Genomic DNA, 14039 nt, shown 5'->3' with positions numbered 1-14039 from the left:
TGAATCAGTTTTATGACCATGATGTTCACCTTTGCTTGATATACATTGAATACAACATGGTATTAATTTACAATCTAAACAAAAGAATATTATTTCTTTGTTTAGGTAAAGTAAACTGTTTATTATTATCAATATTATTTATTTTGTTATGATTGGGGTTGAATATCATTGTTTTGGCAAAAAAAAAAAATAAAAACAAAATGATTTAAGATTAAATATTTCTTAAATTTTTTTTTGAAAATACAATGGACTAGTTAAAATATCATCAACTACTCTTTATAATTTAAAATCAGAAAATTCAAATAATTGTTTCCCATTCATCAAGAGTTCTTTCTTTTGCATTTACCTTCTATTTAAATATGACGATCTAGGATTTTTCAGGTTTTTGTTATTGATATTATTAATTTTTATTTTAATTTGTTATTTATTTATTATTTAAATAATCAGTTAAATGTTTTAAATGGTGAGACGAATACAATGTTTTTTATTTTATATCTCTAAAGAGGGTCAATAGTTTTTTTTTTTTTTTTCAGATATCTCGTGGATATTGATTCTATATTTATTATTTGATCTAATTTCTTTTCTTATTTCTTTATTGATCTCTGAAATAGGCAAATTTGGTGTATACAATTGTCTTATTTATTATCTGTGCGTTTTATCATTGTTCTAAATTGGCTAAATAAAAAAATTCTATAAAATTGTTGTGAAGTTTTAATTTTGTTTTTATTATTTTTTTTTATTGGAATAGTTTTATTTGACCTAATATTATTGTTTTTCTAAATTTCATGTAAAAATTATTCTTACATTTTTTGAAACATAAGGTTCGATTTGTAGTTTAAAACCTTTGAAAACTATTACTTCCTTTACAGTATTAGGAATTGATCCAATCATTAATTCTTGTTTTATGTCACCTAATTTCAACGATTTAACACCATATGGTAATATACCTGGTGTTAATTTTTGATTGAATCCATCCAATAAAGAGACACGAGTTACAGTATTAGGAATTGAACCAATTATTAATTCTTGTTTGGTATCACCAAAAAGCAACTCTTTAACGCCATCTGGTAATATACCTGGTGTTAATTTTTGATTGAATCCATTCAATAAAGAGACAAAAGTTACAGTATTAGGAATTGAACCAATCATTAATTCTTGTTTGATACCACCAAAATACAACCCTTTAATACCATCTGGTATTATACCTGGTGTTAATTTTTGATTGAATCCACTCAATAAATAGACATTCGTAACAATATTAGGAACTTGGGCGAATTGAACCAATTATTAATTCTTGTTTTATATCACCTAAATACAACCATTCAATACCACCTGGTAATATACCTGGTGTTAGTTTTTGATTGAATCCATCTTTTAAAGAGACACGAGTTACAGTATTAGGAATTGAACCAATCATTAAATCTTGTTTAATATCACCTAAATCCAACTATCTGACACCATCTGGTAATATACCTGGTGTTAATTTTTGATTGAATCCATCTTTTAAATAGACATGAATTACAGTATTAGGAATTGAGCCATTAATTAATTCCTGTTTAATATCACATAAATACATCGATTCAATACGATCTGGTAATATACCTGGTGTTAATTTTTGATTGAATCCATCTTCTAAAGAGATATGAGCTACAGTATTAGGAATTGAGCCAATCATTAATTCTTGTTTAATATAACCTAAATACAACCATTTAACACTATCTGGTAATATACCTGGTGTTAATTTTTGATTGAATCCATCTAGTAAAGAGACACGAGTTACAGTATTAGGAATTGAACCAATTATTAATTCTTGTTTAATATCACCTAAATACAAGGATTCGACACAATCTAATAATATACCTGGTGTTAATTTTTGATTGAATCCATCCAATAGCATTACATTTGGTGGAAATTGATTTTTTAATTTTGATAAAATATTCCAATTGTCTTTGAATGCTATACCTTCATTCTCCTTAAATTTAAGAAAATTACTCTCTATATAAATATAAAACTTTAAATTATCCCCTATATTTGGTAATTAGAATGATGTGAACATAATTTATAAAAAAAAACTTTATAAAGCTTACATTCAAAAAATTTATTATTATTTTCATCGATTTCAATTTTAAATCTACAATTACTGAAGGAATAAATTGATTTTAAATTATTTTTAATATCATCAATTATTTGATTATGGAAATGAATGATTTGATTTTCATATTCATTTAATTTATTTGAAATATTTATATTATTATTATTATTATTATTATTATTATTATTATTATTATTATTATTATTATTATTATTATTATTATCATTATTATTATAATACTATTAATGACTGTTGATATTGTTTAATAATTTTAATTGTATCTCTACCAATAATAAAATCTTCTCCATTTCCATTGAATTTCATAATTTTATTTAATTTTTCAATGGTTGTAATATTATCATTTTCATTTTCATTTTCATTTTCATTTTCATTTTCATTTTCATTTTCATTATTATTATTATTATTATTATTATTATTTTTATTATTATTATTATTATTATTATTATTATTATTATTATTATTATTATTATTATTATTATTATTATAATTAATTATAGTTGAAAGTATTTGATTATCATTATTGATTGAAGAAGTTATAATTGTATTTATTAATGTATTATTTTCAAAGGTTGTTTCTAATTGTTTTTTAATATCTAATTCTAGGATTGAAATGATATCATGAATTTTTTTAATTTCTTTTTTTAATGAATTATTATTAATATCAAATTGTGATTGAATTTCATTGTATTTATCATTTGATTGTTTTAATATTTTTTCATTGGTTTCTATTCTTTCAATTACTTTTTGATATATATCATCTTTAAAATTATTAATTAATGAAAGAATATTTGAAGTTGATTCTAATGGATCAGTTCTATGACCATGATGTTCACCTTTACTTGATATACATTGAATACAACATGGTATTAATTTACAATCTAAATAAAAGAATACTATATCTTTATTTGGGTGAAGTGCACACTTTTTATTATTATCAAAATTATTTATTGTGCTTTGGTTGGATATCATTATGTTTGGAATTAATGTAATTGAAAAAAAAAAAAAAAAAAATTATTTTCAAAATTTTGCGATTTAAAAAAAAAAAAAAAAAATTCAGTTCTGGTATTGGGTACACAAAAAATCACTTAAAAAATTAAAAAAAAAAAAAAAAATAAAATCACTTAAAAAATTAAAAAAAAAAAAATCTTACAACAGTTTGTATTATTTTTTTCATTCATTGGCTTGTTTTATATCAAAAAATAAATAAAAATGTTGTAAGATTAAAATATCTTTTTATTTTTATTTATTTTCAATTGATACAATTTTTTTTTTTTTTTTTAAATAATATTTTTAAAAAATATTTATAATATTTATTATTTACTATCTTGGGTTAACTATTAATTTATGGTATTAAATAAAAAAACAAAAAAAAAAACTAATTAAAAATAAAAATAGAAATCAATTTTTTCTAAAAGTTTATATATAAATCTGTTTACTAATTTTTTTTTTTATTATCCAAATAACTGGCGCCAATTTCTTAAAATACTAAAATTTCTGGGAAAAAATTTATTTTTTTTTTATTTTTTTTTTTTATTTTTTTTTTTTATTTTTTTTTTTATTTTTTTATTATACAAATAACTTGTTTGATAAACAAATGAAAATAAATAAATAGAGATAGAATAATATTAATAATAAGAAAATAAACCGAAAGTCACAAAAAAAAAAAAAAAATAATAATGCAAAGTTTCAATAATTTTGAAGATGACGATTTAATGAAAGATGATATTGAAAATATAAATAATAATAATAATAATAATAATAATATAAAAATAAAACAAGATAATATTGAAAAGTTTGATAGTAACGAAAATGTCAATAACAATGATATAATCAATAATAATAATAATAAAAATAAAAATAATGGTTTAATACAATATCATGGTAATAATGAGATAGGTTTTGGTAGCAGTGGTGGTGGAAGTAGTAATAATATTTTTAATCTCTCCAATCGTATTATAAGCGAAATAATATCTGAATATGAAAATATAAAAAAATCAAATCGTATGTATAAATGAAATTTATGAAATTATTATAGTTTAAATTTATATTCTAATTAATATTAATTATAAATTAGTATTATTGATAGGGTTTCTAGCGAAACAGCCTGGTTCTACTAAATATTTAATTGAACATTATCATAATAGTATTTCAAATTTAAAAAAAGATATTGGTGTCAATAATGATAATAATAATAATAATAATAATAATAATAATAATAATAATTGTAATTGTACTTCAAGTAAAACTGAACCATTAAAAATGGTGGACTTAGAATCATTAGGTGATATTGATAATAATAATAACGATGAAGAGAAAAAACTTTCACAACAAAAACAACAGCAAGAACAAGAAAAACCACAAGAACAAAAAGAAACGTCATTTGTAGACTCAACTTCGTCTTTAAATTTAACAACCACAACACTTTCTGCAAATAGTTTAATTGATAGTATTGGTATTGGTATGGGTAGCATTGGCAATAGCGGAGGTGGTGGTGGTGTTAGCAGTGTTGGTTTAGGTGGTTGCAGTAGTGGTGATTTATTGAATTTAACTTCAAATACCTTATCAACAGCTTCGAGTATAAATGGTGGAAGTAATATTGGTAATGGTATTGGTATTGGTATTGGTGGTAATGGTGGTGAAATTGGTAGTGGGAATATTAGTACTAGAGCAAATGGTGGTAGTAATATTAGTGGCGGTAGTGGTAGTGGTAGTGGTAGTGGTAGTGGTAGTGGTGGTAGTGAAATATTTAATAATAATAGTAGTGGAAGTATTGAAGGATCATCAACTCAATCAGAATATAATAAAATCTTTAGAGAATTACAATTGGTTAAAGAGAAAGCGGATCAATTAAATTCAATGAAACAACAACAAACACTACTCGATCAACTATTCCCACTTGAAGAGTATCAGCAATTTCAAACTGAATTCAATCAAGTTTTAAATTCAACAAAACAACATCAACAAACTTTAAATCAATTATATTCTCAATTTCTTCAAAAATTAAATTCAATTGAATTATTCATTTCAATTTATAAAGAAAAACAAATTCAAATTCTTGAACAATCAAACCAATTACAACAACAACAACAACAACAACAACAACAACAACAACAACAACAACAACAACAACAACAACAACAACAACAGAATCAATTAGAAAGAAAAGATAATAATATTAATAATATTAGTAATGATAGTGTTGATAGTGGGTATGGTGATGAAATGAATGAAAATGAAACAATCATTGATATTGTATCATTAATGAAGAAACAACAATATTATCAACAACAAATATCATCATCATCACAAGAAAATCAACGACAACAACAAACATCGTCATCATCACAAAAACAACAAGAATTTCAAAATATTCAAAATCAACATCAACTACTACAAAAAGAACAAATTGAATCAATGAATAAATTTTTAAAAGAGTTGAAAAATATAGGTAGTGATGAAATGAATCAAATGTTTTTAGAAAAGATCAATAGTTTTAATTCAACTAATGGAAGTTTTCAAAATATTTTAAATACATTCACTGATCAATTTCATCAATTCACTGAATCACTTCAAACTTATTCAAAAACTGATAAATATCAAAAATTATTTCAAAGATTCATTCAATTTGGTGATAATGACGATGAAGATAGTTTTAATACAACTAATAATAATAACAACAATAATACTGTAAATACAACAACAACTACACATACAACAACTCATACAACTACAACCCATACAACTACACATACAACATCTTTAAATAGTCCAATGAATATATTGGAAAATCAAAATGAATCACCTTCTCAATCAAGATATACTCTATTGGAGATGAGATTACAAAAATTTTTAGAACAAAAACATTCTGATACTCAAAATAATGAAAATAATAATATTAGCAATAATAATAATAATAATAATAAAAACAATAAAATACTTGAAGATTTAAGAAATGAGAATGAAAAGTTAAAAGAAAAAAATGATAAACTAACTAAAAAACAACAAGAAGATTTCATAATCATTGATCAGTTAACAACAACTTTAGAATTTTTTAATAAAGATACTAAAAATAATAATAATAATAATAATAATAATAATAATAATAATAATAATAATAATAATAATAATAATAATAATAATAATAATAATAATAATAATAATAATAATAATAATAATAATGATAATAATAATAACCCTTCAAAAGATACTATAATGAATGAAAATAATTCATTAGAGATAGAATATGATGATGAAAATATTGGTGATGTACCAACTAATATTAATTCAATTGTAAATAAAATGGATGAACAACAAACCACTGAATTAAAAGAGGAAGATGAGAATGAAGAAAGACAATCTTCAATATTAAAAAGTAATGGAGTTGATGAAAATGAAGAAAAACAATCATCACAAGCTTTAAAAGAACGTATTAAGGATTTAGAATTTGAGAATTCAAAATTATTATTATTAGCCAATTCTTTAAAGAAGGATGGTGACGAAATTAATAGTAGTAATAATAATAATAATATTAATAATAATAATAATAATATTAGTAATAATGATAATAATGATAAATTAAAAGATCAACTTGAAGAACAATGTTTACAATTAACATCAATAAATAAATCATTCAAGGATGAATTAGAAACTCATAGAGAGTTTATTATAAATTTAAAATCATTATTATCAAATTCAACCAAACTAATGGAAACAAATATTCAACCAAAATCACAAAAACCATTACCACCATCGTCTCCACAGTATTCATCACAATTACAATCCCAATTCTTTTACCATGAAGATCAAAGTATTTCACAAGATGATAATAAAAATTATAATAATAAGGATGAATATGCAGATGAAGATTATGAAGATGCAGATCAAGACAATGATGAAAAATCATCATCATCATTATTTGTTAATGAAATAACTAGTCAAAAAACATTATATACAATTCATAATAATTTAATTGATGATATTAAAAGATCAATTGAATTCATTAAAAATCAAAAAAATCAATTAAAAGAAAAAGAAGAACAATTTCAACAACAACAACAAAAATTATTATTATTAAAAAATGAAAAAGAAGAAAATATAGAAAAACAAGAACAAGAAGAAGGAGAAGAAGAAAAAGAAAAAGAAGAAAAAGAAGAAAAAGAAGAAAAAGAAATTAAAAATGAAAAAGAAGAAAAATTAAATGAATATATTGAAAAATATAATATTTTATTTAGACTTTATAAAGAGATTAAAGATAAAGAAGAAGATTTTATAAATGAAAATAATTCAATTAATGAAGAGATGAAACAAATTCGTAAAAAGATTGAAAGTTATCAAAATGAATTAATGGAAAGATCGAATGTAATTAATACTCAAGAGGAATGTATTAATAATTTAAAGGTTGAAGTATTTCATTTGATTGAAGATATCGATGAAAGAGATAAAACCAATACGATACTAAAGAATGATTTAGATATGTTGGAGAAAAGATATGATCAATTGGCTGATGATTATGATATATTGACTGAACATAGTAAAAAAGAGAAAGAGAAATCAATGATATCATTCGAAGAGAATAGAAAACAATTGGAACAAAAACTAAAGGATCAATTTGAACTACATTTGAAAGTATCTAATCAATTATCTACTCTACAAGATGAATGTCAATCTTATCAACATCAATGTCAACAATTACAATCAGAGGTTTCAATTGAACAAGAAAAAGTTAGACAATTAAATTTCGTAAAGGATCAAATCATTGAATCAAAGAAATTACTATCGAATGAACGTGATAATATTTCAAGATTACAAAATGAAAAAGATGATCTTTTAGATGAATTATCAATTTCAAAAGAAAGAATTCAAGAACAAGATCAAGAAATTGATTTATTATTAAAAGAGAAAACCGATGCTCAAATTCAATTGGTACCATTAAAAAGTTCCCTCTCTTTATTGGAATCTTTAAAATCCGATTATTCACAATTGAAACAATTATTCAATGAAAAAGTTGAAGTTTACGAACAATTGAATCAAAAGTATAATGAAAAGAAATCACAATTAATTGGTTTACAAAAATCAAATGATCAATTGGAACAAAGATTTAAAGAACTGGATGAAAAATTCGAATCAAAGGAAACTGAATTCAATAATTTACAATTCAATTTTAAGCAATCTACTGAACAATTGAAAAAGAAAGAGAAATCATTTGAAACAACAAAATTGGAATTAATGGAATTACTTAGAATCAATCAAGAATATAAACAACGTATTGAATCATTGGAAAGTAATCAATCACAACAAACTTGTGCAAATCGTGATAGAGAAACTTTATTAAATCAAAAAGTTATGGAAGCCAAAGATTCTTTACTCTCAACAATGAGAGATTTAAATGATGAAAAGTTAAAGAGTAATTCTGCCTCTGAGGAATTGGATAGAGCTCAACGTAAAATTGATACAATCACTAAAGATAATGAAAAACTTCGTCAAATGTTAGAAGTATTAAAAGTTTATAAAGATACCTCTGATAATACCTCTACAAAAGATGCTGAACTTAGAAAAACAAAAAAAGAAGTTGAGTATTATCTTTCAGTTATTGAACAAAAAGTTAAATTAATTAATGAAAAAGATGATTTAATTAAATTATTACAAAATCCAAATATAAATACAATTGATTCTTTTTCTTCAATAAATATTCAAAATAAATTATCACAACAACAATCACCATCATCAACATCATCATCATCACCAAAAGAAGAACAACAGCAACAACAAAAACAACAACAACAACAACAACAAACTATAAAGAAAAGATCATTTGATGAAATAACTTTACCAACATCAATTAAACGTTCTAAATCTGATAATCAATCGTCATCACCATCTTCAACAACTACTGTAAATAATAATAATAATAATAATAATAATAATAATAATAATAATAATAATAATAATAATAATAATAATAATAATAATAATAATAATAATAATAATAATAATAAATCTGTATCAAATAACAAAGAATTTTCTCCTCCAACTCCTTCAATTCAACCAACCATTTCAAATATTCCTTCAGGAACCATTAGTACATCAACAAATAACAATAATATAGATAGTAGTAATAATAATAATAATTCCAATACAAGTAAAGAATATGTAATTTGTTTAACTGGATTTAATGATAAAGATGATAAACAAAGTATAACTAGTGCGATTGAATTTTTAGGTGGAAAAATTAAAAATACAGATTTCGACGCATCAATAACTCATATTGTAACAAACTCACCAGCACCAACAATGAAAACTATTAGCGCAGTTTTAACTCAAAAATGGTTGATTTCACCTTTATGGATTTTTGAAAGTAAAAAGAAAGGTTTTTTTTTACCTGAAGAAAACTATGGTCAAATATTTCATCAAAAACCATTTCATGGTAAAACTTTTTATTTAACTGAATCATTTATTAATTCCCAAAAAGTAAAAGAATCAAGTGTATATACTTTAATTTGTTCTGTAAGTTTTTCATTTTATTTTTATAAAAATAAATAATATATAAAAATAAATAATATATTAATTTTATTTTTTTATTTATTTACTAAAATATTTAAAAATTAGATTGGAAGAGGTAAAATTACCAAAGATGAATCATTAGCAGATTACGTTTTAATTTCAAATGATTTTAAAACAAACAAAGATCAATCAAACTATTTAACATGGAGTCAATTTTTAGCAATGGTACCAACACCATCTTTAAAATTTTGATCAAATAAAATTATTTTAAATAGTATAAAAAAAAAAAAAAAAAGAATTAATAATTTGAATATATGTATATTTACAATTTATTTAAAAAAAAAAAAAAAATTTTATTAAAAGGAGCGATTTTTAAAAGGATTTTGAAAGAAATAATCTTTTTTTAACCTATTAATGTAGCTAATATATATATGTAAAAATTCTAAAATTACTAAAAATACATCTATGTTTTGATTACATTTCTATTTATATAATTTTTTATCATCTTGATTGATAAATTAAATTAATGATGATAGTTTTTTTTTTTTTTTTTAATTTAAAATTAAAAGTGATAATAAAAATAAAAGTAATGAAAATGAATAATGAGATGAATTTGTTGAATTTGAAGGAATATAAAGTTCATCACTATGATAATATCCATTACTAGTTGTTGCATTTAAAGAATGATTTTTTGTTCCATTATTGTTTGCAGTGTTTGGGGGAGCAGTTACATTTGGCTCACTGTCTGTAGAATTTAAAGAACTATTTTCTTTTGATCCCAAAGTAGAATTAGAAGAGTTACTACCACTACTACTACTTCTATCCATGGCTGAATTTGAAGAACTATCACTATTTACTGAGTTGTTACTGCCATCATCAATTGGTTCACTATTTTTTGAATTTGAAAAACTATCACTATCACCTATTGACTCGTTACTATTTGTTGAATTAGAAGATGGGGTACTACCCTCGCCTATTGACTCGCCACCATTTGATGAATTTAAATAACTACTGTCATCTGCAGTTTCATTACTATCTGAAGAACTACTACTACTGCTGCTACTATTACTAATACTATTACTGCTACTATTACTATTACTATTACTGCTACTATTACTAATACTATTACTACTACTGCTACTATTACTATTACTACTACTGCTACTATTACTACTGTTACTATTACTACTGTTACTACCACTACTACCTATTGATTCACTACTATGTGTTGAATTTGAAGAACTATTTTCACTATTATTTGTTGGACTATTGGGTAAGGTAATATTATTTGGTATATATGTATTTGAAATACAAAATGAAGAATTGTTATTACCACATGGACCATTTGTACATTTAGTATGATGTTGACAAACTAAACTTCCACAATTTTTCATAACACAAGAATTACTTGAAACATAACCTCCAGTGTAAACACATCTTCCATAAACACATGCATCTAATTGATATTGTATATATTTACATTCATCATTAAATATTTTTGATTGTTCACATAATCCACTATCACAATTACAATATTCATAATCTTTTAAACATCCATCAATTTTACAATTAGTTGTATTTGATTTCTTAAAAACTTGACATTTTCTTTCAATACACTATTAAAAAATAAAATAAAATAAAATAAAATATTAGGTTTTTTTTTTTTTTTTTTTATTTTTAATTTTATAAAATTATAAATTAATACATACAATTAATGAATTTGAAATATTACAAGCAGAATCTGAAATACAAAGAGAATTTTCATTTAAAGAGTATTTTTCAATACAAATTCCATTTTCGCAAGTATTAAAAATTGAACATTGTGAATCACTTGAACAACTATCACCTAAATTTGAAATATTTTCACAAGTTGTGCCATTCCAATATGAATTTACATTACAAGAGTATTGATTTTCTATACATACTAATTTATTTTCATCACAAATTAAACTATTACATTCTGAATTACATATACAATTCTCTCCAGGTTGTAAAGTTTTAAAACCAACACATGTTGGTGCTAAACTTATATTGAATGGATAATCACATGTCATTTGATAACCACAAAATCCTTCATTTCCAACTTCACATTGATCACCATATTTTCCTTGATTTGAATTACAACTTGATGTTCTATCTGGATGCATTGATGGCATTGAATAATCTGATACACAACCAAGTTGATCATTACATATTAAAGTTTCATTCAATTTGATCAGTATATCATTTTCTATGGTTTGACATACATTAAATTCATTTAAACATTTATAACATTTTGTATTAACTATTTCACCAATACTATATTTTGATATTATCACTGTAACAAATATTATTTTTAAAAAAATGAAAAAACAATTTTTCATTTTTTTTTTTTTCTTTTTTTTAAAAAAAAAAAAAAAAAAAAAATAAAAAAAATTATTTGTTTAGTTAAAAAAAAAAATAATATAATCTAAAAAAGGGTTGTTTAAAAAATTATATTAATAAAAAAAAAAAAAAAAAAAAAAAAAAAATTTTTAAACTATCAAAAAATAAAAAAAAAAAAAAAAAAAAAAAAAAAAAATTAATTAACCAATTCGAAAACCCCCTTTAAAAAATAAATTTTTTTTTTTAATCTTTTTTTAAAACTTTTTTTCAAAAAAAATGGAAAAATTTTTTCCATGGATTTTTTAAAAAATTTAAATTTTTTTTAAATAAAAATAATCCTATTTTTTATTATCTGACCCAACCCAAAAAAAAAAAAAATTAAAAATTAAAAAGGTTATTTTTAAAAAAAAAAAAAAATCCCTCCTTTTAAATTTTTTTTATTTTTAAGTTCTAATTTTTTATTTTACCAAAAAAAAAAAAAAAAAAAAAAAAAAAAAAAAAAAAAAAAAAAAAAAATCAAGATCCAATTCATTTAATTAATCAAATAATAATAAAAAAAAAAAAAAAAAAAAAATTAAAACCACAACATTTTGGTATTTCTATTTTGTACTTATTTAAACTCTCTTTATATTGATTAAAACTATATTAAAAATAAAAATATAAAATTTATTATAAAAATAATGAAAATAAAAGATATCTTTGGAATTGTATTTGAAGAATTTGAAGAACTACTACCTCCATTAGGAATAGGATTTTTCCCAGAAGATGTTGCTATATTATTACTATTTGGTGTATGAGTATTTGATATACAAAATGAAGAATTATTATTACCACATGGACCATTTGTACATTTAGTATGATGTTGACAAACTAAACTACCACAATTTTTCATAACACAAGAATTACTTGAAATATAACCTCCAGTGTAAACACATCTTCCATAAACACATGCATCTAATTGAATTTGAAGTTTCTTACATTCACTATTAAATAACCTAGATTGTTCACATAATCCACTATCACAATTACAAAATTCATATCCAAATAAACATCCATCCTTTTGACAATCTGTTGTATTTGATTTTTTAAAAGGTTTACATTTTCCTTCATCACACTTTTTAAAAAAAATAAATTAATAAATAAATAAATTAATAAAAAGTCAATGAAAATAACAAAAAGCAAATATTTAACTTTTTATAAATAATTACATACAATTAATGAATTTGAAATATCACATGACAAATCAGAAGTACAATAAGAATCTTCTTTTAAAGAGTATTTTTCAATACAAGTACCATTATTACAAATATTAAAAATTGAACAATGAGAATTAGAAGTACAGTTATTATTATTATAATTATTATTGAATGGAGTATCAGAGATTTTCAAACAAATAGTACCATTCCAATAATGATTAACTCTACATGAATTTTTATTTTCAATACAAACTAATGTTTTTTCATCACAAATTAAACTATCACATTCAGAATCACAAAGACATTTTTCACCAAATTGTAATGCTTTAAAACCTACACAAATTGGTGGTCTGGTTATATCGAATGGATAATCACAAATCATTTGAAAACCACAATCTCCTCCTCTTGCAGTTTCACATTGATCACCATATTTAGCTTGTAAATGACATGTTGATGTCCTATTTGGATGCATTGATGGTTGTGAATATCTTGATTTACAACCAAGTTGATCACTACAAATTAATGTTTTATTTGATTTTACAATTTGATCATTTTCAATGGTTTCACAAGTTTTTGAAACATTTAAACATTTAAAACATTTTTGTATAATATTAATATTATTTGAATAATTTAAATTAAAACTAAAACATGAATAATTTGAAATTATTATTAAAATTATAATTATTATTTTTAAAGAAAATAAATTTATTTTCATTATTTTAATTTTATTTATTTGTTTTTTTTTTTTTTTTTTTTTCTTTTTCCTTTTTTTATTATTATTCACATTAATATTTGTATTTAAAAATTAAAATCAAAATTATTTTTATTATAATAATAATAATTAATATACATATTAAATTAATATT

At 21.8% G+C, this 14039-nt stretch overlaps 5 protein-coding genes across 5 annotated transcripts; 1 reads left to right on the top strand and 4 right to left on the bottom strand.

Annotated features, from left to right (window-relative positions):
- Positions 1-783: 783 nt before the first annotated feature.
- On the bottom strand, positions 784-1149 carry DDB_G0289803 (hypothetical protein; the record flags this gene model as incomplete). The annotated part of the gene is made up of 1 exon (XM_631013.1): positions 784-1149. One exon carries the CDS (start codon positions 1147-1149, stop codon positions 784-786), a length of 366 nt encoding a protein of 121 aa, XP_636105.1.
- A 109-nt stretch (positions 1150-1258) lies between these two features.
- On the bottom strand, positions 1259-3082 carry DDB_G0289801 (hypothetical protein; the record flags this gene model as incomplete). The annotated part of the gene is made up of 3 exons (XM_631012.1): positions 1259-1437; positions 1474-1972; positions 2333-3082. The coding sequence occupies 3 exons, from the start codon at positions 3080-3082 to the stop codon at positions 1259-1261; spliced, it is 1428 nt and encodes a 475-aa protein (XP_636104.1).
- Positions 3083-3789: 707 nt separating this feature from the next.
- DDB_G0289761 (hypothetical protein) lies at positions 3790-9865 on the top strand (the record flags this gene model as incomplete). Its single annotated transcript, XM_631011.1, has 3 exons — positions 3790-4114; positions 4188-9616; positions 9719-9865. The coding sequence occupies 3 exons, from the start codon at positions 3790-3792 to the stop codon at positions 9863-9865; spliced, it is 5901 nt and encodes a 1966-aa protein (XP_636103.1).
- A 299-nt stretch (positions 9866-10164) lies between these two features.
- DDB_G0289759 (hypothetical protein) lies at positions 10165-11976 on the bottom strand (the record flags this gene model as incomplete). Its single annotated transcript, XM_631010.1, has 2 exons — positions 10165-11229; positions 11323-11976. 2 exons carry the CDS (start codon positions 11974-11976, stop codon positions 10165-10167), a joined length of 1719 nt encoding a protein of 572 aa, XP_636102.1.
- A 641-nt stretch (positions 11977-12617) lies between these two features.
- On the bottom strand, positions 12618-13888 carry DDB_G0289757 (hypothetical protein; the record flags this gene model as incomplete). Its single annotated transcript, XM_631009.1, has 2 exons — positions 12618-13091; positions 13190-13888. The coding sequence occupies 2 exons, from the start codon at positions 13886-13888 to the stop codon at positions 12618-12620; spliced, it is 1173 nt and encodes a 390-aa protein (XP_636101.1).
- Positions 13889-14039: the final 151 nt, after the last annotated feature.

This window comes from Dictyostelium discoideum (genome assembly GCF_000004695.1).
Source record: "Dictyostelium discoideum AX4 chromosome 5 chromosome, whole genome shotgun sequence".
In the NCBI taxonomy this organism is placed as follows: domain Eukaryota; phylum Evosea; class Eumycetozoa; order Dictyosteliales; family Dictyosteliaceae; genus Dictyostelium; species Dictyostelium discoideum.
This window is presented reverse-complemented; position numbering and strand designations above follow the sequence as displayed.